Source organism: Pogoniulus pusillus, chromosome 8 (assembly GCF_015220805.1).
Source record: "Pogoniulus pusillus isolate bPogPus1 chromosome 8, bPogPus1.pri, whole genome shotgun sequence".
In the NCBI taxonomy this organism is placed as follows: domain Eukaryota; kingdom Metazoa; phylum Chordata; class Aves; order Piciformes; family Lybiidae; genus Pogoniulus; species Pogoniulus pusillus.
Window position 1 is genome coordinate 37,012,475 of NC_087271.1, and position 25,071 is coordinate 37,037,545.

At 50.7% G+C, this 25,071-nt stretch overlaps 1 protein-coding gene across 1 annotated transcript in view; it reads right to left on the minus strand.

Annotated features, from left to right (window-relative positions):
• Positions 1 to 25,071, minus strand: part of C8H1orf21 (chromosome 8 C1orf21 homolog) — a 168,479-nt gene that overhangs the window by 18,945 nt on the left and 124,463 nt on the right. The window contains exon 4 of the mRNA XM_064148076.1: positions 5,346 to 5,422. Within this exon, the coding sequence (XP_064004146.1) occupies positions 5,346 to 5,422 (77 nt within the window). The remainder of the gene's footprint in view (positions 1 to 5,345; positions 5,423 to 25,071) is intronic.

The following is a 25,071-nucleotide window of genomic DNA, read 5'->3' on the forward strand; positions in this document are numbered from 1 at the left end:
CTGTGTGTATTTTAAGGAGCTGTGTAGAACTGTAAAATCCAGGGCAGAGTGGGGACCTGACAGAGGCCATGAACAACTGGAAGAGTCACAAAAGCAACATATCTAAGCAGGGTTCTAGGGTAACCCTCCAGAAAAATGGCTTTGCCCAAGCAGAAAGGTGGAATCAACATTCCTTGTAAGAAGCACATCAGAGGGCACAGAAATGGAGTTGTGGATGTGTTAAGGCAGGCCAAAGACACAGAGTTTGCCAAAAGATGGGGTCTCTATCCACAGTACCAATCCAGGCTGAGGGATGGAGAGCAGCCCTGCAGAGAAGGACCTGGGGGTGCTGGAGGATGAAAAGCTGGACATGAGCCAGCACCATGCATTCAGACCCAGAATCAGCTGTGTCCTGGGCTCATCCTCAGCAGCATGGGCAGCAGGTGGAGGGAGGGGAGTCTCCCCTCTGCTCTGCTGAAACCCCACTTGCAGTCCTGAGGCCAGAAGAGACAAGGGACCTGTTGGAGTGGAGCCAGATGAGGCCACAGCAATGCTGGGAGGGCTGGAAGCTCTCTGCTGTGAGGCCAGGCTGAGAGAGTTGGGAAGCCTGGAAGAGACAAGCCTCCAGGAAGACCTTCTTGTGGCCTCTCAGTGCTTAAAGAGGACAATCAGAAAACTGAGGACAGATGTTTTATAAGGGCCTGTTGTGACAGGACAAGGGGGGATGGGTTTAGTCTAAAAGAGGGAGATTTAGACTGGATGGAGGGAAGAAATATATCAGAATGAGAGTGCTGAGACACTGGAGCAGGTTGCCCAGTGGAGCTGTGGATGCCCCATCAGAGGAAGCATTGAAAGTCAGATTGAATGGGGAGGGTTGAGCAGACTGAATGAATGATGTTCCTGCCTATGGCAGAGAGCTGGAACTGTATGACCTATGCCTCATTGCTGTCTACAACTCCCTGAAGGGAGGCTGTAGCCAGGTGGGGTTGGGCTCTGCTGCCAGGCAAGCAGAAACAGAACAAGGGGACACAGTCTCAAGTTGTGATGGGGGAGGTCTAGGCTGGATGTCAGGAGGAAGTTGTTGGCAGAGAGAGTGATTGGCATTGGAATGGGCTGCCCAGGGAGGTGGTGGAGTCTCTGTGCCTGGAGGTGTTGAAGCAAAGCCTGGCTGAGGCACTTAGTGCCATGGTGTGGTTGATTGGCCAGGACTGGGTGCTAGGTTGGAGTGGATGACCTTGGAGGTCTCTTCCAACCTGGTTGATTCTATGATTCTATCCCAGCCACTGAGTGTCTGTGATTTAGCAGGGTAAAAGTGGTCTGAAATGCTCCTTTCATTCTTTGCTTCAGGCATAAGTTATGAACATGCCTCAGTGTACCTGATGGGGCATACTTGACCACCTGGGTTGTTAAAGTTGTCAGTGGAGTGAGTTTTGAGGATGAGCAAACAGAGCAAGTACCTGAGAGGTTAGGGCAGGGTGCAGGAATGAAGTTCAGGGAAGGCATGGTAGCTGCCAGCACTCAGTGTAATGAGGAAGGACCAAGCCCTTGGCTTCTGTTAGAGACCCTCACAAAACTACTCCAGGGCTCTAGACATAAAATCCTAAATCCTCTTACAAATGGGAAGAGCCTTCACAGTCTTACTTTTACAGCTGACATTCTAAAACTCCCTTCCTTGTAAATGAACTTTTAATGTGGGACTTAGCCTGTGCTGTGCTTTGAAATACCTGTTCCACAAGAGCAGTCCTACAAGATGCACCTAATGATTTATCTCTTCACTTCTGCTCTTTTAGCTGAGTAGCTCTTTTCCACCCCTCCTTGCAGTCACAGCTGCTAGTGGTTTTCACATTATAAACTACCAGATTGCAGATGATAAGAGGTATTTGTTGACTTGGTGATTAGCAACTGAAACATGTAGCCACCTGACAAACAGAACTTCAAAAGTAGGTCAGGTAAACAGCAGAGCTTTGGTCAGATTGGAGGTTCTACCCAACAACTTACTTCAGATTCTGTAACTCTCTGAGGAGCTTCCTTATTTTCATGGGAATAGGGCAGAAACATTTACCCTCTGCCCATGCAATGAATTTAGGCTTTCTGGTGAATAAAAGCCAGTTCTGGTTTCTGTGGGGCCTTCTGATGATAGAAAGGACCTCTTGACCCCATACAGTTCTTCTGCCTTGGGTGCACCAGAAGAGATGACCAGCCACAAGAAACAGCCCTGCTTTAGCCTCCTGTTATCACAGTATCATCAGGGTTGGAAGAGACCTCATAGATCATCAAGTCCAACCCTTTACCACAGAGCTCAAGGCCAGACCATGGCACCAAGTGCCACGTCCAATCCTGCCTTGAACAGCCCCAGGGACGGCGACTCCACCACCTCCCCGGGCAGCCCATTCCAGTGCCCAATGACTCTCTCAGTGAAGAACTTTCTCCTCACCTCGAGCCGAAATTTCCCCTGGCGCAGCCTGAGGCTGTGTCCTCTTGTTCTGGAGCTGGCCACCTGAGAGAAGAGAGCAACTTCCTCCTGGCCACAACCACCCTTCAGGTAGTTGTAGACAGCAATAAGGTCACCCCTGAGCCTCCAACCTCCTCCTGGCCACAACCACCCCTCAGGTAGTTGTAGACAGCAATAAGGTCACCCCTGAGCCTCCTCTTCTCCAGGCTACTCAAGCACACCTCTGACCCCGCTGGGAAGGAGCAAGTCATGATAACGAAGCACAGGTTTGCTGAAGGATGATTTTTACCTCTACCTGTGAATTTCTCTGCAATTACATCTGCAGCACTTGATTTTCCCCTTTGAAAGGAGGCTGAATTATACTGTCACTTCGTCACTGGAGTTTCCAGACGTGAAGCTGCGCACAACGTGCTTGGTATGCAGCAAGCTGAAGTTAATAAGTGCCCTGAAGGCATGGCACAAAGAACAGCACTTCCACTATTGTTCACCAGCAAAGATTTATCACCTCTGAGTTAAGAACCCAAAGCACAGCTCCATGTAATCTGTGCTTTCCAATCCAATTAGTGATTAAAAGGTAACAGTGATTTAGGTAAGAAATTAGTTACTAATATCAATAAGCAACTCTGTGGCAGGAGTTGGATATTATCCTGCCCCTGTGCTCAGCACTGCTCAGGCCACAGCTTGAGTGCTGTGTCCAGTTCTGGGCTCCTCAATTCAAGAGAGATGTTGAGGTGCTGGAAGGTGTCCAGAGAAGGGCAGCAAAGCTGGTGAGGGGCCTGGAGCACAGCCTTGTGAGGAGAGGCTGAGGGAGCTGGGGGTGTGCAGCCTGCAGAAGAGGAGGCTCAGGGCAGAGCTCATTGCTGTCTACAACTACCTGAAGGGAGGCTGTAGCCAGGTGGGGTTGGGCTCTTCTGCCAGGCAAGCGGGGACAGAGCCTCAAGTTGTGCTGGGGGAGGTCTAGGCTGGCTGTTAGGAGGAAGTTGTTGTCAGAGAGAGTGATTGGCATTGGAATGGGCTGCCCAGGGAGGTGGTGGAGTCACTGTGCCTGGAGGTGTTAAAGCCAAGCCTGGCTGAGGCACTTAGTGCCATGGTCTGGTTGCTTGGCCAGGGCTGGGTGCTAGGTTGGCCTGGCTGAGCTTGGAGGTCTCTTCCAACCTGTTTGATTCTATGATTCTATGATTTTGTGGTGAGTGATCTCAGCCCTGTGGGCAGAGTGACAGAATCCCAGCATGGTGGAAGTTGGAAGGGACCTCTGGAGACCACCCAGCCCAACAGCCTCTGTGAAAGCAGGGTCACCACGCAGGAATGCATCTAGGAGGGTCTTGACAGTCGCTAGAGAAGGAGACTCCACAAGCTCTCTGGGCTGCCTGCTCCAGGGCCCTTGCACCCTCACACCAAAGAAGGTTCTTCTCACGTTGGGCTGGGAGCTCCTGTGGTCCATCCTGTCACTCCTCATATGACAGGGCACCAATGAAAAGGGCCTGGCCCCTTCTTCTTGAGGCCTGCCCTTCAGGTAGTTATTAACATTAGTAAGATCCCCTCTCAGGCTGCTCTTCTCCAGACTAAACAGCCCCAGGTCTCTCAGGCTTTCCTCACCAGAGGGATGGTCCAGTGCCTTCATCATCCTCGTGGTGCTCTGTTGGACTCTAGGATTTCCCTGTACCTCTTGAACTGGGGAGGCCAGAAATGGACACAGTACCCCAGATGTGGCCTCACCAGGGCTGAGTAGAGCAGGAGGAGAACTGTGAGCAAATGAAGAAAGAACTCTCAGATCCAAAAGAACCCTCATTTTAGGAAATGACTCTTTTAAATGGCAGAACTTTACCGCTCCTAATCCTGGGCAGAAGAGCTGCTACCCTAATGCAAGAGCTAGCAAAACCTGCCCCAGGATGCAGTGTGCTCTGGTGGCCAAGAAGGCAAATGGTCTCCTGGGGTGCACTAAAAAGAGTTTGACCAGCAGGTCCAGTGGGGTTCTCCTCTCCATCTACCTTGTGAGGCCACACTTACAGTATTGTGTCCAGTTCTGGGCTCCCCAGTTCATGAGAGACAGGGAACTACTGGAGACAGTCCAGTGGAGGCTACAAAGATGCTGAGGGGCCTGGAACATTTCTGTGAGGAGGAAAGACAGAGAGACCTGGAGGCTGGTTAGTCTGGAGAAGAGCAGCCTGAGAGGGGATCTGATCAACACTTAGCAAGAGCTAAAAGGCAGGGGGGAAGAGGATGGGGCCAGACTCTTTTCAGTGGTGCCCAGCGACAGGACAAAGGATGTCAGACACAAACTGGGACCCAGGAGATTCTGTCTGAACAGGAGGAAGAACTTCCTTGCTGGAGCAGGCTGTCCAGAGAGGTTGTGGAGTCTCCTTTTCTGGAGAGATTCCAAACCTGTGTGGATATTGTGATCCTGGGCAACCTGCTGCAGCAGGGGGTTGGACTGGATGATCTCCAGAGGTCCTGTCTACTCCCCACCATGCTGGGGTTCTGTGGGGACTTAGCCAATAGTCTTTATGAACACTGGTGCAGATATCCTTTTATTTCTGAGCCAGTTGCCCAGCAAACTGTGAAATAACACAGCCCAGTACCTCTATGGGGCACAGCAATATGCCTATCACATACTTTTGGGTCCTGCATCTTTGCTGTGCAAAGCAGAGGATGCTGCAGGGAAGCTGGCACAAGTGCAGTGACCAGCTGGGTGGTCAGTGCTTGTACCAGCTTCCCTGCAGCATCCTCTCCTTTGCTTGTGCTCAAGACACAGGTGACCTTGCATGGTTTATTTAAACTGAGTATGGCTTTGGGGCTGCTGGACCCACCAGTTTGTTTTCACTAGGCAGTAACTGGAAGTCTCAGAGATGCTGCTTAGGTCTCTGCTTATCTGCATTATGCTTTAAGAAAACATTAAGTTGTAAGTTGAACTTACTTTGCTCGGGGTTGATGTACTAATCCTGGGACTTCTTTATTAGATTTAAGTCTCACATTAGAACTGGCACTTTTTTCCTGCAACACACAAGAAAGACAGACAACAGAGACACCATCAGTACTTCTGAAGCACACAAAGGGTGACAGGCATTTGTCATCGTAGTGTCACACTCCCCAGGGCTTCAGGCTCTTGCTCTTGTTCAAATGAATGAAAAGAAGCTCATCAGAAAAAGAAATTAAAGGCAACACAATTGCTGCAGTGACCCTGGGTGGGCAGTTTTTAATGGCACAGGTTGAGTGGCCTGGGGGGATTGCTACCAGGTGAAATTCATCTGGGACTTGTCACGATCAAACACTGTGCTAGCTAACAGATCCCCAGTGGTCCATGGAAAACGAGGTGTGTAGCTGTGGAGTCACTGCTTGTCTCTGTAACAACACCAGTTGGCATCTTTAATGGAATAAGGCAAAGCACTGGAAAGGCAGAGCTCCAGAGTCACCCCAGACCTAAAGGTTTGCTCAGAACAGAGGTAAGAAACATCAGCATCAGGTGGGAAATGGTGTGTAGGAGAAAGCATGGATTACATGTGCCAGTGAGAAGAGCAGCAACAGCAGGCTTGACCTGCTCAGCTAGAAAACTGGACACAAGGGGCCCAAGGAAGCAAACCAGAATGTCTTTATAGGGAAGAACATGACCAGACCATGTCCTCCATGGAGACCCACAGCCATTAGAAATACCCTTAAAAGGGATGGGGAGGGGAAAGAGTGTAATTGAGAACCAACATTTCAAACTAATGTCTTGTTCCCATGCCAAAAGCTTCTGTAAACCAAAACATACATCCATGGTCTGCAAAAACCTCGAGAAGGATACATCCCCTTCCAGCTCTTCCCAGCACTGTGTGTTAGGGAAAGCTGCTGGTGCAGATGGGAGAGAGCTGAGTCAAACCTTACAGCTCAACCACTTCACAAACCCAGATGAAGTTCTCAGGGACATCATGCCCATGACAATTTAAGGCTCACAGGATGTTAGGGGTTGGAAGGGACCCAAGGAGATCATTGAGTCCAACCCCCCTGCCACAGCAGGACCACACAATCTGGCACAGATCACAGAGGAACACATCCAGACAGGCCTGGAAAGGCTCCAGAGAAGGAGACTCCACAACTTCTGTGGAGAGCCTGTTCTAGTGCTCTGGGACCCTTACAGGAAAGAAGTTCCCCCTTGTGTTGAGCTGGAACCTCCTGTGCTGCAGCTTACACCCATTGCTCCTTGTCCTGTCCCAGGGAGCAGTGAGCAGAGCCTGTCCCCCACCTCCTGCCCAGCCCTCAGATGTTTATAAGCATTGATTAAATCCCCTCTCAGTCTTCTCTTCTCCAGACTAAACAGCCCCAGGTCCCTCAGCCTCTCCTCATCAGCCATGCCCTCCAGTCCCCTAATTATCCTCATAGCTCTCTGCTGGACCCTCTCCAGCAGATCCCTGTCCCTCTTACATGGGGGAGCCCAAAACTGAAGGCAATATTCAAGATGAGGCCTCCCCAGGGCAGAGTAGAGGGGGAGGAGAACCTCCCTTGATCTGCTGGACACACTCTTGCTAATACACCCCAGGATCCCATTGGCCTTCTTGGCCACAAGGGCACATTGCTGTGCCAGGGATGTTCTCCACCAGCACTCCCAGCTCCCTCTCCACAGAGCTGCTCTCCAGCGGTCACCTCCCAGCCTGTACTGATGCAGTTTATTACTCCTTCCCAGGACTTCCTTCTCAGGATTCCTTCCCAGGACTCTGCACTTGTCCTTGTTGAACCTCATTTGGTTCCTCTGTGCCCAGCTCTCAATCTGCCCAGGTCTCTCTGGATGGCAGCACAGCCTGCAGCTGTATCAGCCAAGCCTCCCAGTTTGGTGCCAGCAACAAACTTGCTGAGCAGACTCTGTCCCCTCATCAGTGTCATCGAGGAAGATGTTGAACAGCACCAGCCCCAGCACTGGTTTTAAGGAACTAAAGCCAAAGGACCTGTGCTCTTGTGGGCAGTTGTGGTGATTTTAGTCTGTCTTCTTTAGCCCTTGGACGTCTGAATCACACAACGTGGTCTTTAAAGGAGCTGCTAGATCATGGAATCAGAAACCCCCAAACAACAAAAGACAAAGAGGCTGTCTAGCAGTTAATGTTTTAATGAATAATTCTATAAGGGCTGGCAACATCAACTGCCTCAGCCTATTTAACACTGTTTAATGCATAGCTTCTGGGCCTCCTGAAGAGAAAACAGTGTCTTGCATGAAAATAAGTGAGAGAGAAACAAGCCTTTCTCTCAAGCCTTAACAAACACCTTGCTGTGTTACATCCCACCAGCCACTGCCTGCCCATGATGTCAAGTTAGAGCAGAAGAGAAGACAAAACCACTTGCTTTAGGAGCATCTTCTAATGCAAACAGTGTTAGCTGGGGATGATGTTAGCATGGTCATGCCATGTCCGTGGCCACACAGCTCATCTGAGTTGATGCATGACTCATACAACTGCCAAGCAAACTCACAGCTGTCAAGTGAAATGAAAGGAGAGGGACAGGCCTTGTGGAGAGGACATCAAACCCAGAAGCCTGCTAAATGCCAACCTCTGAACAAGGTAAGCCTTGATCCTCAAATCTGCTCCACCACTTCATTCCTCACAGTGCAGAGGCAGAAACTGGAAATGGTCTGCACTGCATGTTTGGATGGTGCAGAGGCAGGCACATTCTGCAGCCCTAACACCTCCTGCCCACCACCTCCTGCAACACAAGATGAGTTCAGGACTGCTGTCTGTCTCTGCATACCATCACCCTGGAGGCACAGGCTTTCCCCCACCAAAACACTGCTGAAAATCCATTGCCTCAGTTGGAAGGAAAGTCTGATCTTCAGTTTCTGTGTCAGGAGAAGCAAGGTAACACAGGCTCAAGTTGGGCCAGGGGAGGTCTAGGCTGGATGTTAGGGGGAAGTTGTTGGCAGAGAGAGTGATTGGCATTGGAATGGGCTGCCCAGGGACATGGTGTTGAAGCAAAGCCTGGCTGAGGCACTTAGTGCCGTGGTCTGGTTGATTGGCCAGGGCTGGGTGCTAGGTTGGGCTGGCTGAGCTTGGTGGTCTCTTCCAACCTGCTTGATTCTATGATTCTCTGAACGTGGTTGTGCAAACCTGGCTTTCCATATCTCTGCTTGTGGTTTGGTGTCAGGGCAGCTCCAGTGAGAGCCGTAAATCCAGCACAAATCCAAGCCTAAAGAAACTTCCACCACTTAGGAATAAATAGAAAGAGAAAAGGGAAGCATACAATGAAGGGAGAGAGAAGAGCTACCAGAGCCAGTTGAGTGGAGGCTATGAAGGTGCTGAAGGCAATAGAGCATCTCTGTGAGGAGGAAAGGCTGAGTGACCTGGGGCTGTTTAGCCTGGAGAAGAGCAGCCTGAGAGGGAACCTGATCAATGCTTAGCAAGAGCTCAAGCTAAAGAGGACGGGGCCAACTCTTTTCAGCAGTGCCCAGTGACAGGACAAGGGCCAGTGGGCACAAACTGGAGCCCAGGAGTCTCCACCTAAACATAAGGAAAAAATTCTTTGCTGTGATGGTGCTGGAGCCCTGGAACAGGCTGCCCAGAGAGGTTTTGCAATCTCCTTTGGAGAGATTCCAAACCCACCTGGACATCATGATCCTGCTTTGGCAATGTGCTGTGGGTGACCCTGTTTTAGCAGGGGGGTTGGATGGGATGACCCCCAGAGGTCTCTTCCAGAACCCACCACGTTAGGATTCTCTTTGTGGCTCCCAGCACAATATTCAGGATATTGACTGACTCACACAGGAAGAGATAAATTTCCAGCTTACTTGACTGCAAGATCCTCAAATTTACTTCTTTCCCTCCTATTTCTTCTGATACTTAAGACACCTCCACTACCTATTACTTCTGTTTACTCAGAGTATGCCACCTTCTCCATCTGCTGCTCAGCAGGAGGACACAGGAAAAAAAAAAAGAGGAGTTAGGAGAAAAATAACCCCCAAGTGGATCTCAAATTGGCTCACTACTTTGTTTACAGCTATTATTTACAGCAGTGAGATTCCACTGCACTGACCAAAATAGTGGCTTTGATAAAAATAAAGGTGCAAAAGTAATTCTTCTGATACAAAGGTATAGAGGTTTCCTACCCCCTCCCTCCACATCACTTACTGATTCATCAGAAATTAATAGTTTGGAGTCTTAATACTGAGCTGAGATGCTTTGACATAGGCAGATTGCTCTTGCAGGCTGACTTGACTTTGGCTGAGGGTCACTGCTGTCAATCCAACCTCACTTTCTCCTTTAAATAAGTTACAGTGCATCAGCAGAAACCTCAACTCATTTTAGAGTCCTAATTTGCTGCAAATAGAATCACAGAATCATAGAATCAAGCAGGTTGGAAGAGACCTCCAAGCTCAGCCAGTCCAACCTAGCACCCAGCCCTGGCCAAGCAACCAGACCATGGCACTAAGTGCCTCAGCCAGGCTTGGCTTCAACACCTCCAGGGACAGCAACTCCACCACCTCCCTGGGCAGCCCATTCCAATGCCAATCACTCTCTCTGCCAGGAACTTCCTCCTAACATCCAGCCTAGACCTTCCCTGGCACAACTTGAGACTCTGTCCCCTTGTTCTGTTGCTGCTTGCCTGGCAGAAGAGACCAACCCCACCTGGCTAAAATTTCCCTTCAGGTAGCTGCAGGCAGCAATGAGGTCTGCCCTGAGCCTCCTCTGCTGCAGGCTGCACACCCCCAGCTCCCTCAGCCTCTCCTCACAGGGCTGTGCTCCAGGCCACTCCCCAGCCTTGCTGCCCTTCTCTGGACACCTTCCAGCACCTCAACATCTCTCTTGAATTGAGGAGCCCAGAACTGGACACAGCACTCAAGGGGTGGCCTGAGCAGTGCTGAGCACAGGGACACAAGAACCTCCCTTGTCCTGCTGCCCACACTGTTCCTGAGCCAGCCCAGGATGCCATTGGCTCTGCTGCCCACCTGGGCACTGCTGGCTCATCTTCAGCTCCTCTCTACCAGCACCCCCAGGTCCCTGTCTTCCTGTCTGCTCTCAGCCACTCAGTCCCCAGGCTGTAGTGCTGCTTGGGGTTGTTGTGGCCAAGTGCAGAACCCTGCACTTGGCCTTGTTCAATCTCATCCCATTGGCCTCTGCCCACCCTTCCAGCCTGTCCAGGTCCCTCTGCAGGGCTCTGCTACCCTCCAACAGATCAACACCTGCTCCTAGGAATGAAGATGCAACAGCTATGGTTTTGTTCCTGCTCTGCTCACCAGGATTACTTACAGGAGATGCACTAAATGATGCCTTACACCACAAGATCCACAGGAAACCCTCTGGGGTGCTGTGCTTGGCTAGCAGCAGTAGCCAGTCTAGAGTAAAAAGGCAAGAGAGTGGACATTCTTCTCCCCATTATTTTGCCATTAATCATTATCAAGGTAAAGCTGTCATCCAATCTAGGTGATTTCATGTGATAGATGTGTTAATTACTGCTAATTCCTCCATAAAGGATGCAGAGCATTCAGAATTTCAGGGCACTAACAGATGGCAGTGACTCTGCTGCCAGATGCTATTAACACAGCAACAGCCACTACTGCCATGCTAATTAAATATCTGTCAACGTTTCCCTTGCTGCTTCTCCTCTTCCAAACCCACTTCTAGAGACATGTGAACTTTCTTCAAAGCATTTTGCTTTGTTTCATCAGACTGCCACAGGTGGACTCAGGTAAGCTGTGAGAAGTCCTTGCTAACTGTCTTAGAATCACAGAGTGGTTTAGGTTGGAAGGGACCTCAAAGCTCAGCCAGTTCCAACTCTCTGCCATAGGCAGGGACACATCCCACTAGAACAGGTCACTCAGGGTCTCATCCAACCTGGTCTTTAACACCTCCAGGGAGGAAGCAGCCACAACCTCCCTGGGCAACCTGTGCCAGTGTCTCACCACCCTCACTGGAAAGAACTTCTTAGAATCATAGAATCAAGCAGGTTGGAAGAGACCTCCAAGCTCAGCCAGTCCAACCTAGCACCCAGCCCTGGCCAATCAACCAGACCATGGCACTAAGTGCCTCAGCCAGGCTTTGCTTCAACACCTCCAGCCACAGAGACTCCACCACCTCCCTGGGCAGCCCATTCCAATGCCAATCACTCTCTCTGCCAACAGCTTTCTCTAACATCCAGCCTGAACCTACCTGCCTGGCACAGCTTGAGACCATGTCCCCTTGTTCTCTTGCTGGTTGCCTGGCAGAAGGAAGTTTAATCCCACTGATGACACTTCCTGCAGAGCTATGAATACAGGTGTCTTGGCTTTGGTTACATCTGTGGTGTTAATTGTCTTAACCTGCCTCAGCTTTCAGAATACCATGGAACAAAGGAACCAGAAAGCCCCTGATGTTTAGAATCCCAAACTGGTTTGGATTAGAAGAGACCTTTAATGGTCCTCTAATGCAGTCAGCTCCTGCAGTCATCAGCAACATCAGCAATTAGAGTAGGTTGCTCAGAGTCCCCAACAATGTGTCCTAGAATGGTTCCAGGGGTGGAGCCTCTACTGCCTCTTAGGGCAACCTGGGCCAGGGTCTCACCATCTGCAGTGGCAAGAATGTCTTCCTTCTCTGTAGTATAAATCTCCCTGTTTTAGTTTCAAACCATCAGTCCTTGTCCTGTCACAAGAGAATCACAGAATGGCTTAGATTGGCAAAGCCTTTCAAGCTCATTGAGTCCAATCATTAGCTTCACACTGACAAGTCCCTGACTAACCCAAATCCCTCAGCACAACATCTCAGCACTATCAATTGCTATGCTTGGAAAGGACCACCAGGATCAGCCAGCCTAACCCTCATCCCAGCAGCCTTCATCACCAGACCATAGCCTCAAGCACCACATCCACTCTCTGTTTAAACCCCTCCAGGGATGGTGACTCCACCACCTCCCTGGGCAGCCTGTTCCAGTGCCTGACCACCTGCTCAGGAAAGAACTTCCTCCCAACATCCAACCTAAACCTGCCCTGATGCAACTTGAGGCCATTTCCTCTTGTCCCATCATTAGTAATTCAGGAGAAGAGACCAGCTCACTACAACCTCCTTTTAGGCCCTGATAAAAAATCTTCATAGAATCATAGAATCATAGAATCAACCAGGTTGGAAGAGACCTCCAAGATCATCCAGTCCAACCTAGCACCCTGCCCTATCCAGTCAACCAGACCATGGCACCAAGTGCCTCATCCAGTCTTTTCTTGAAGACCCCCAGGGACGGTGCCTCCACCACCTCCCTGGGCAGCCCATTCCAATGCCAATCACTCTCTCTGTGAAGAACTTCTTCCTGACATCCAGCCTATACCTACCCTGGCACAACTTGAGACTGTGTCCCCTTGTTCTATTGCTGGTTGCCTGGGAGAAGAGGCCACCCCCCACCTGGCTACAATGCCCCTTCAGGTAGTTGTAGACAGTAATAAGATCACCCCTGAGCCTCCTCTTCTCCAGGCTAAACACCCCCAGCTCCCTCAGCCTCTCCTCATAGGATTTGTGCTCCAGGCCCCTCACCAGCTTTGTTGCCCTTCTCTGGACACCTTCCAGCACCTCAACATCTTTCTTGAATTGAGGGGCCCAGAACTGGACACAGCACTCAAGGTGTGGCCTGAGCAGTGCTGAGCACAGGGGCAGAAGAACCTCCCTTGTCCTGCTGCCCACACTGCTCCTGATCCAGGCCAGGATGCCATTGGCTCTCTTGGCCACCTGGGCACACTGCTGCCTCATCTTCAGCCTACTATCTATCAGTACCCCCAGGTCCCTTTCCTCCTGGCTGCTCTCCAGCCACTCAGTCCCCAGCCTGTAGCACTGCTTGGGGTTGTTGTGGCCAGAGTGCAGAACTCTGCCCCTTCCTTTCTTACTGACCCCTTCGAGCACTGAAAGGCCACAAGAAGATCTCCCTGAAACCTTCTCGTCTCCAGGCTGAACAACCACAACTGTCTCCGCCTGGCCTCACAGCAGAGGGCTTCCAGCCTGCTGCAAGACATGGTAATACCACTGCACCTGCATCCAAGAACAATCTTCTCTGACCAATATCTGAGGTTTTCCAATGCTTGGTTTGCCCCTTCATTACAAAGTTACCCTAAATACCAGTTTTCAGGTGCCTTTGTCCCCAGGTAGCTAGAGGAAGAAGAAAGAAGCTTTCATGTATGTATAAAGCAAGGAAACTTGAGTCAAATCTCATGGGTCAGTACTTCTTCCTTGTTCACCCTGATGCACAAAGACAGCTCATGGAAAAATGTTATTACCTGAGGCTGGTCCCTCATAACTGAAGGAGGTAAAAGTGCTGGGCTGGCATGCAGAGATTCTGCATGGCATCTTTCACACCTCTTCTAACTGATGCAGTTAGTTCTCTTTGTTTCAAATACAATTGCTTTAAAAAGTAGCTTATGGTAGAAAAAGAAAACAAATACTTCTTTTTTTTTTCCCCCTAAATGAATTTCTGATGAATTACTTCTTTACTGATGATCTGGACCAGAGGATTGAGTCCAGCATCAGTAAGTTTGCAGATGACAACGAGCTAGGAGAGGAGTGGAGGTGTTGGAGGGTAGCAGAGCCCTGTAGAGAGACCTGGACAGGCTGGATGGGTGGGCAGAGGCCAATGGGATGAGATTGAACAAGGCCAAGTGCAGGGCTCTGCACTTTGTCCACAACAACCCCAAGCAGCACTACAGGCTGGGGACAGAGTGGCTGAGAGCAGCCAGGAAGAAAGGGACCTGGTGGTGGTGGTAGAGAGTAGCTGCAGATGAGGCAGCAGTGCCCAGGTGGGCAGTAGAGCCAATGGCATCCTGGGCTGGCTCAGGAGCAGTGTGGCCAGCAGGACGAGGGAGGTTCTTCTGCCCCTGTACTCAGCAGTGGTCAGGCCACACCTTGAGTGCTGTGTCCAGTTCTGGGCTCCTCAATTCAAGAGAGATGTTGAGGTGCTGGAAGGTGTCCAGAGAAGGGCAGCAAGGCTGGGGAGTGGCCTGGAGCACAGCCCTGTGAGGAGAGGCTGAGGGAGCTGGGGGTGTGCAGCCTGCAGAAGAGGAGGCTCAGGGCAGAGCTCATTGCTGCCTGCAGCTACCAGAAGGGAAATTTTAGCCAGGTGGGGTTGGTCTCTTCTGCCAGGCAAGCAGCAACAGAACAAGGAGACACAATCTCAAGTTGTGCCAGGGGAGGTCTAGGCTGGATGTTAGGGGGAAGTTCCTGGCAGAGAGAGTGATTGGCATTGGAATGGGCTGCCCAGGGAGGTGGTGGAGTCACTGTGCCTGGAGGTGTTGAAGCCAAGCCTGGCTGAGGCACTTAATGCCATGGTCTGGTTGATTGGCCAGGACTGGGTGCTAGGTTGGGCTGGATGAGCTTGGAGGTCTCTCCCAACCTGCTTGATTTTATGATTCTGTGATTTCTAATGGGAAATGAATTTACTTTACAACAACAATCACATTATCCATGTAATAAAACTCTGTGCTTCACAGAAGATGAGTCCATGAGCAGAAAGCAGAGGGAGGGGACAGGTCTGCAAGATTTCCAGTGGGAAACAATTAGCAAAATGCAACTGAGAAACCTCTTCTCTCCAAACAGCTTTGCAAAAGGCTGCAGCTACATAGACCAGGAATGAAGGTGACAAGGGATTGCTGTAGAGCATGAAGAACACTTGCTTACATCAAAAGACATCCAGAAATGCTGCAAATAAAATGCCACGGGCTGAAAGGAGACCTGTTCTCCAACTCTCATTAATATACCAGATCTTTAATGGCTTTGGTACAGCAGAGGGCTTGGAAGCTTTATCCAGTGAATGAAAAATAGATGGGAGGAAGGTAAAAACTGTGTTGCTGAAAACTTACAAAACCAGACTGACTCAAGAGGAAAATTCAGTGGTTTTAGAGTACTTGGCAATAAAAGACACCTGCCTTGTCTCTTTTGCCACTATGCTGCCCTAGACTGGATGTGAGGAGGAAGTTGTTGAGCCTGAGAGTGGTGAGAGGCTGGAATGGGTTGCCCAGGGAGGTGGTTGAGGCCCCATGGCTGGAGGTGTTTCAGGCCAGGCTGGATGAGGCTGTGTGCAGCCTGCTCTAGGGTAGGGTGTCCCTGGGCATGGCAGGGGGGTTGGAACTGGCTGCTCCTTGTGGTCCCTTCCAACCCTTACTGATTCTATGATTCTCTCCTGGATGGTGCTGGATAATACAACCTGGCAAGTTAAATGCATAAAGCAATGGCATAAATACAACAGTCACAGAATCACAGAACCATTTTGGTTGGAAGAGTCCTTTAAGATCATCAAGCCCAAGCACTAATCCAGCACTGGCAGGTCACCACTAAACCATGCCCCTCAGCACCAACTTCAACACTGCTTTTCAGTCCCTCCAGGGGTGGGGACTGCCCTGTACTCAGCACTGCTCAGGCCACAGCTTGAGTGCTGTGTCCAGTTCTGGGCTTCTCCATTCAAGAGAGATGTTGAGGTGCTGGAAGGTGTCCAGAGAAGGGCAACAAAGTTGGTGAAGGGTCTGGAACACAAACCCTGTGAGGAGAGGCTGAGGGAGCTGGGGGTGTGCAGCCTGCAGAAGAGGAGGCTCAGGGCAGAGCTCATTGCTGGCTACAACTCCCTGAAGGGAGGCTGTAGCCAGGTGGGGTTGGTCTCTTCTGCCAGGCAACCAGCAACAGAAGAAGGGGACACAGTCTCAAGTTGTGGCAGGGGAGGTCTAGGCTGGATGTTAGGAGGAAGTTGTTGGCAGAGAGAGTGATTGGCATTGGAATGGGCTGCCCAGGGAGGTGGTGGAGTTGCTGTTCCTGGAGGTGTTGAAGCCAAGCCTGGCTGAGGCACTTAGTGCCATGGTCTGGTTGATTGGCCAGGGCTGGGTGCTAGGTTGGACTGGATGAGCTTGGAGGTCTCTTCCAACCTGCTTGATTCTATGATTGAATCTGGAGCACAGGAGGTTCCATGTGAACATAAGGAAAAGTTTTTTCACTGTGAGGGTGACAGAGCCCTGGAGCAGGCTGCCCAGAGAGCCTGTGGAATCTCCATCTCTGGAGACACTCAAAACCAGCCTGGATGTGTTCCTGTGTGACCTACTCCAGGTGATTCTGCTCTGGCACTTCCAAGAAGGAGGAAGCTGGAGTTCAGTGTGGAAACACTGCCTCATTTTTCACTGCAGTCTTGCAGTATTAGCATTCACTTACTTCCCTACACTCAACTCATTGTCAAATCTTAATGTGATAATGAGAACCTTAATTCAAACCATAGACCACATCAGTGACCCTCACAGCAAAACCAGCTTGCATTAAAGACCCCAAAGCCCTATAATCCCTCTGCCCTTTTATAACACCACATAGCAGCTGCAGTGGGCCATGAATGCTCCCTGATTGCTAGCAAGAACACGAACAAAGCCTATGCTGGAATCAGAATCAGTGAGCTGTGATGGAGATTTCTCACTGGGATGGAGATTTCTCACTGGGATGGAGATTTCTCACTTGGTCCATCTCTCTGGCCAAACAAAGAGCAGCAGACACAGTGCTCAGGGCTCTCTGCAGTTGCTGTGTCTGTGTCCAGCCAAAGACCACGTTGGGTCACTTGTTCTGTCAAAGCTATCAACTTCAGAATGACTCACAGCAAAGAACCAGGACAATTCACAGGTTTATAGGCTCACAAAGTGGATTGGATTGGGATGGACCTTAAAGATCACCTAGTTCCAACCCCCCCTGCCATAGGCAAGGATGCCTCCCACTAGAGCAGGTTGCTCAACGCTTCATCCAGCCTGGCCTTGAACACCTCCAGGGAGGGAGCAGCCACAATCTCCCTGGGCAACCTGTGCCAGTGTCTCACCACTCTCTCTGTAAAGAACTTCTTCCTCACATCCAGTCTAAATCTCCCCTCTGCCAGTCTAACCCCATTCCCCCTCGTCCTGCCATTACAAGACCTTGTCAATAGTCAGAACTTCCTCCTAATCTCCAGTCTACATCTGCCCTCCTCCAACTTCCATCCACTCCCTCTCATCCTATCACTACAAGCCCTTGTAAAAAGTCCTTCATGGGTTTTTTTTAGCCCCCTTCAGGTACTGGAAGGCTGCTCTAAGTCTCTCTAGACCCTATGAAGAGAGACTGAGAGCCCAGGGGCTGTTTAGTCTGGAGAAGAGAAGACTGAGAGGAGATCTCATCAGTCTATACAAATATCTGAGGGGTGGGTGTCAAGCAGCTGGAGCCAACCTCTTTTTGCTGGTCAGCAGCAATAAGACAAGGAGCAACAGCTACAACCTGGAATATAGAAGGTTTCACCTCAACACAAGGAGAAACTTCTTTACAGTGAGGGTGACAGAGCCCTGGAACAGGTTGCCCAGAGAGGCTGTGGAGTCTCCTTCTCTGCAGACTATCAAAGCCCACCTGGATGCATCCCTGACTGCACTACCCTAGGGGATCCTGCCTTGGCAGAGAGGTTGGCCTCGATCTCTGGAGGTCCCCTTGAACCTCTAAAGTTGTGTGATTCTGACTGCTGAGGCTGAACAGCCCCAACCCTCACAGCCTGTCCCCACAGAGGAGGTGCTCCAGCCCTCCTAGCAACTCACTAAGCAGTCAGTGGGTGCAGAGAATGCTCAGGGTGACAAGACAAACACTTGGATGATCAGGTGCTTTTCTCCTAATCCTCAGAGGTTAGTTTAAGCCTCAAATTCCTGGAGTTTAAAATCTCTTTCAATTAACATTAGCCACACTGCTGTGAGCTTGTTAGGAGGGAGATTTTGGCTTCCCAGATCCCCCAGAGAACCACAGAGTCATTAAGGTCAGAAAAGACCTCTAAGAGATCATACTTGATGTGGCCCTGGGCAGTCTGATCTAGTTGGGGCCTTCCCTGATCACTACAGAGGGGTTGGACAGGATGACATTTGAGGGAACCTTCCAGCCCAATGCAATCTGTGAATCACCAAATCACCAAGTCCAACCATCAACCCAACACCACCATGCCTACTAAACTATGTCCCAGAGTCTAGATGGTTTTTGGACACCATGGGGACTCCATCACTTCTTTGGGAAGCAAAGGACCACAGAATCATAGAATCAACTAGGTTGGAAGAGACCTCCAAGCTCAGCCAGGCCAACCTAGCACCCAGCCCTGGCCAATCATAGAATCATAGAATCAACCAGGTTGGAAGAGACCTCCAAGATCATCCAGCCCAACCTAGCACCCAGCCCTAAACAATCAACCAGACCATGGCACTAAGTGCCTCAGCCAGGCTTGGCTTCAACACCTCCAGGGACAGAGACTCCACCACCTCCCTGGGCAGCCCATTCCAATGCCAATCACTCTCTCTGACAACAACTTCCTCCTAACATCCAGCCTAGACCTCCCCTGCCACAACTTCAGACTCTGTCCCCTTCTTCTGTTGCTGCTTGCCTGGCAGAAGAGACCAACCCCACCTGGCTACAGCCTCCCTTCAGGGAGTTGTAGACAGCAATGAGCTCTGCCCTGAGCCTCCTCTTCTGCAGGCTGCACACCCCCAGCTCCCTCAGCCTCTCCTCACAGGGCTGTGCTCCAGGCCCCTCCCCAGCCTTGCTGCCCTTCTCTGGACACCTTCCAGCACCTCAACATCTCTCTTGAATGGAGGAGCCCAGAACTGGACACAGCACTCAAGCTGTGGTCTGAGCAGTGCTGAGTACAGGGGCAGAAGAACCTCCCTTGTCCTGCTGGCCACACTGCTCCTGATACAAAAAAGCCAGCCAAGAACACTTCAAGCCCTGCCAGTACCAGAAATACTGGCCAGAAATAGTTGTCCTATTGCAGCTCAGGTTCCAAAGAGTAAGATGCTGGACTTCCACCGCCAGGAAAACACAATGTGCAAAGGACAAGAATAAATGGACTTGTTTAATGCTGTTGGAAGGCAACAGATCAAATGAATCCAAGTGCTCCTAATCCTGTAGGGCTGTAGCATGACAAACACACTTCATTTAGATACTCAGCCCCTGTGAGTCAAGTGGGTCTGGAAGGTTCAGCCACGCAAGTGCTGGCTGTGATTCATCACACGTGAGGCGATGATGTCCAGTGCTCAGCAAGCCAGGCAGCCTTCTCCTTTGGAGAGGCAGACAGCTTTACCTTGGATGAAAGGGATTGATTTTTCCACTGGGTATAAATACCAGCAGCATCAGGCAATTGCAGATGAGTTCACCCCACCCCACCAGTAATGGGGTTTGCACTCATAAAATACAAGGCAATGCTGTCTTTGTAATTAGGTGCAACTGCAGAGGCAGCTTCTGCAGGATCTATCTATCTCTCCAAGAAAAATGTGGTGACACAGACATGACCATAAGAAGTTTGGGCTTTTTATTTACTCACTGCAGGGCTCAATATCTTCAGCCACAGCCAGTCCTGTTCATTACAGCCAGCCTACCTGTAGTGGTAAGCCCTGATCCCAGAAGAAAGACAGCAGGAATGAGGAATGAGTATTGCTGTCTACAACTCCCTGAAGGGAGGCTGGAGCCAGGTGGGGTTGGGCTCTTCTGCCAGGCAAGCAGCAACAGAAGAAGGGGACACAGCCTCAAGTTGTGCCAGGGAAGGTCTAGGCTGGATGTTAGGAGGAAGTTGTTGGCAGAGAGAGTGATTGGCATTGGAATGGGCTGCCCAGGGAGGTGGTGGAGTTGCTGTGCCTGGAGGTGTTGAAGCAAAGCCTGGCTGAGGCACTTAGTGCCATGGTCTAGTTGACTGGATAGAGCTGGGTGCTAGGTTGGACTGGCTGATCTTGGAGGTCTCTTCCAACCTGGCTGATTCTATGACTCTCTGAAGTGAAACTTCCAGTACAACCAGAAGAACAGCTTCTAAAGCCACAACCCAGCCCAGGAGGAACAGGCAAGTCCACTCGGTGCGACTCGTCTGGTAGTGCTTGAGCCTTTTATGTGGGGTTTTTTTCCCCCCCATTTACCAGATGTGTTTAGATTGAACTCACTAACTATGGTTATTTACATAGCAGGCTAGAATGGTGCTTCCAGGGATTCTGAGGCAGAGGAAAATCCTTTCATGCAAAAGCAGCAAAGGCAAGGCTGCCAAAGTTTAACTAAAGCAACATGTTCCAACACCGGGAAACTTGTCTCATTAACCCTTGCCTTAGATCATCTCAGACAAGAGTTAGGAGTCTAATTAACAGCAGCAGCAGAAATTGCTCACGCTGCTGAAAATCACTGAAAGGAGAGCCTGGCTAACAGACAATCTGCAGCCTTTCTATCCCATGACCAATTCCTGGCTAAGCCCTGACTCACTGCACTACGTCTCGGAATGCTCCTCGGCATTAGCGAGCGCTCCTTGCAGGATGCAGGCGAAGCAAGGGCCTCTGGTGGGGGGGTGGAGAGAAGAACCCCCCCTGCAGACTCCAGCTCTTTACAATTGATGAAGACAAGGCATTGCTCAAACCTCTTTTTTTTTTCCCTGTTGAGGGGCTTTTGCAGAGGGCTGGGGCTATTCTTAGAGGAGTTCCGTGGGGAGAAAGCTGCGGCTAGCAGAGGCTTTGGCTGGCAGCCAGCCCCGGCTGGGTTTGCTGCAAGGCTGAGCAATGCCTTTAGCTCCCTAAAAGAGTTCTGCTGGCTTCTGCTTGGCTGTTTTGTTTTTTAATTTAAAGGAAAAAAAAAAAACCCAACCTTAAGAAGCAGAGAATGCAGAAAGCTGAACACACAAGCCACTAAGAACAAGCTGTACTTTGGAAGGACGTGCCACCGTCTCCTTGCATCTGCCATCACCGCTTCCACGGCGCTGCCCAAGACCTATTTCACTGCTGAATGTTTTTCCTAGGAAGGAAATGAGTGTAAACACTGCTCAGAGAGAGCCTTCCCACAGGGATGTTAATTTTTGGAAAAGCTGGGCAGGACAGAGTGATTTCAGTGAGCCAGGAGAGCTCTAGAAGCTACAGATCTCACAAATACCCAAGCTGCTCAGCTTGTGCATCCAGCCAAGCCTTCAGGGAAAAGAAAGCATAATCTGACCTTGACTCACCCTTAGAGACAGGCTGGATGTTAGGAGGAAGTTCTTGCCAGAGAGTGATTGGCATTGGAATGGGCTGCCCAGGGACAGGCTGGGGGATGAAGGGATGGAGAAGAACCTGGGGGTGCTGGTGTGTGAGAAGCTGGACATGAGACAGCACTGTGCACTCACAGCCCAGAGCCTGCCAAGGGTGCCAAAGCTGGTGAGGGGCCTGGAGCACAGCCCTATGAGGAGAGGCTGAGGGAGCTGGGGGTGTGCAGCCTGCAGAAGAGGAGGCTCAGGGCAGAGCTCACTGCTGACTACAACTACCTGAAGGGAGGCTGTAGCCAGGTGGGGTTGGGCTCTTCTGCCAGGCAAACAGCAACAGAACAAGGGGATAGAGTCTCAAGCTGTGCTGGGAGAGGTCCGGGCTGGATGTTAGGAGGAAGTTGTTGGCAGAGAGAGTGATTGGCATTGGAATGGGCTGCCCAGGGAGGTGGTGGAGTGGCCACCATCCTGGAGGTGTTGAACAGAAGTCTGGATGAGACACTTAGTGCCATGGTCTGGTTAACAGGACAGGGCTGGGTGCTAGGTTGGACTGGATGATCTTGGAGGTCTCTTCCAACCTGGTTGATTCTGTGATTCTAATCCTCCTCTTGCACTCTGGAGCTTGATGTCCAAACACGAGGAGAAGAGAATGGATCACAGCCTGCTGCATACCATGGCTTTACCCTCTCCCCATACCATGGCTTTACAGCCACTCTGCTGTGTTTGCAGGCAGAGCAGCCACTTCTGATTCCCAGCTCCTGCCTTCAGGAGCTGCTATAAACCACACTGCATTTAAACACAGATGTACACACACACGATTGGCATATCAATGCCTTCTTAAAAAGCACTGGGGTTGTGTTCCCATGCACAGACTATCTGGCAGCTCCTTTACTTTATTGAGAGGTGTCTGTCTTTGAAGCAGACCCATGGAAAGATTACATATTAGATAGAGCAGAGTGCAGAGGTAGGCAGCCAGCATGGGTTGTGGGGGAGATGAAAGCACAGCACCAGGGAGCTGTGTCTAGGCTCCAACACTGCTGCTTGCAGGAGCAAGGAGCAAACCATTTAAAGCCTAAAACATGTTTTCTTCCCAGTAGGAAGAAACATGAGGCATGAGCTGCCTATTAGCTTAGTTCAGTAGTGCTTTGCATCTCAAATAGTAGCCTTAGTTTTGGGCCCATCACTCCAAGAGGTGCTGAAGCAGGTCCAGAGAAAGGCAATGAAGCTGGTGAAGGGTCTGGAGAATGGGCCTGGTGGGGAGCAGCTGAGGGAACTGGGGTTGTTAGTCTGGAGAAAAGGAGGCTGAGGGGTAACCTTCTGACTGCCTGAAAGGAGGATGGAGATAGGTGGGGGTTGGTCTCCTCTCTCTAGTAACAAGGGATAGGATAAGATGAAACAACCTCAGGTTATGCCAGCAGAGATGTAGGTATGCCTGAAAGGAGGATGGAGATAGGTGGAGGTTGGCCTCCTCTCTCTAGTAACAAGGGATAGGATGAGATGAAACAACCTCAGGTTATGCCAGCAGAGATGTAGGTATGCCTGAAAGGAGGATGGAGATAGGTGGGGGTTGGCCTCCTCTCTCTAGTAACAAGGGATAAGAAGAGATGAAACAACCTCAGGTTATGCCAGCAGAGATGCAGGTATGCCTGAAAGGAGGCTGGAGACAGGTGGGGGTTGGTCTCCTCTCTCTAGTAACAAGGGATAGGATAAGATGAAACAACTTCAGGTTATGCCAGCAGAGATGCAGGTATGCCTGAAAGGAGGCTGGAGACAGGTGGGGGTTGGTCTCCTCTCTCTAGTAACAAGGCATAGGATGAGATGAAACAACCTCAGGTTATGCCAGGAGAGATGTAGGTTGGGCATTAGGACAATATCTTCCACCTGGATTGTAGTCAAAGCCTGGCCTAGGCTGCCCAGGGCAGTGGTGGAGTCCCCATCCCTGGAGGCACTTCAGAGCCATGCAGATGTGGTGCTGAGGGATATGGTTTCATAGAATCACAGAATGGTTTAGGTTGGAAAAGACCTCAAAGCTCATCCAGTTCCAATCCCCACCTCCCACTAGAGCAGGTTGCTCAAGGCCTCATCTAACCTGACCTTGAACACCTCAATGAAGGGAGCAGTCACAACCTCCCTGGGCAACCTGTGCCAGTGTCTCACCACCCTCACTGGAAACAACTTCTTCCTCACATGTAGTTTAAATCTCCCCTCTGCCAGTTTAAACCCATTCCCCCTCATCCTGTCATTACAAGACCTTGCAAACAGTCCCTTCCCAGCCTTCCTGTAGGACCCCTTCAGATACTGGAAGGCTACTACAAGATCTCCTCAAAGCCTTCTCTTCTCCAGGCTGAAGAGCCCCAACTCTCACAGCCTGTCCTCATAGCAGAGCTGCTGCAGCCCTCTGAGCAGCTTTGTGGCCCAACAGTTTCATGTCCTTCTTGTGCTGGGGGCTCCAGAACTGCACACAGGACTCCAGGTGGGGTCTCTAAAGAGCAGAGCAAAGGGGCAGAATCCCCTCCCTTACCCTGCTGCCCACACTGCTCTTGCTGCAGCCCAGCACACAGTTGCTGTCTGGGCTGCACTCACACTGCAGGCTCATGTTGAGCTTTTCATCACCCCAGACCCCCAGGTCCTTTTCCTCAGGGCTGCTCTCAGCCATTCACCACCCAGCCTGGATTTGTGCTTGGGATTGTGACAACCCAGGTGCAGGACCTTACACTTGGCCTTCCTGGATTTCGTGAGGTTGACCTGAGCCCAGCTCTCCAGCCTGTCCAGGTTCCTCTGGATGGATCCCTGCCCCTAGCTAGTCGACTCTGACACACAGCTTGGTGTCATCTGCAGATCTGCTGAGGGTGCACTGATTCCTCTGTCCATGTCACTGACAAAGATGTTGGACTGGCTGATCTTGGAGGTCTCTTCCAACCTGGTTGATTCTATGATAAGAGCCTGGATTTTCTACCCAGCACTTCCCTAATACTAAAGTACTTGCTTTTTACAAGCTTCAATTTATTTTCCTAGGTGGCTTTTTTTTCCCTCCCTGATTTTCTTTTCCTTTTTATTTAAGCAGCCCTCTGAACCCTTGAAGGTTCTAATAACTGATTCCCCTCCTACCAGTCCAATTTCCTCCTCCTTCTTTCCTACACTGAATCCATAAATCCCTTCCAACACATGCACTTGAATCTCTCGGCTGCCTGCAGAGCAGCTGGTCTTGGCTATCCACAAAAGCAATGGGGAAGAAGTGAAGCAGAAAAGCCAAATGACAGTGAAAAAGGAAAAATCAGGCTGAGCCTTTTCCAGCCCTGGTTTAACATCCACAGCACTAATGGGGAGATACCTTCAGCATTTCCTCTTTGATGTATCAGGAACAGTGTGGATGAGGGAGGTTCTTCTGCCCCTGGACTCAGCACTTGCTCAGGCCACACCTTGAGTGCTGTGTCCAGTTCTGGGCTCCTCAATTCAAGAGAGATGTTGAGGTGCTGGAAGGTGTCCAGAGAAGGGCAAGGAAGCTGATGAGGGGCCTGGAGCACAGCCCTGTGAGGAGAGGCTGAGGGAGCTGGGGGTGTGCAGCCTGCAGAAGAGGAGGCTCAGGGCAGACCTCATTGCTGTCTACAACTCCCTGAAGGGAGGCTGTAGCCAGGTGGAGTTGGGCTCTTCTGCCAGGCAAGCAGCAACAGAACAAGGGGACAGAGTCTTAAGTTGTGTTGGGGGAGGTCTAGGCTGGATGTTAGGAGGAAGTTGTTGGCAGAGAGAGTGAT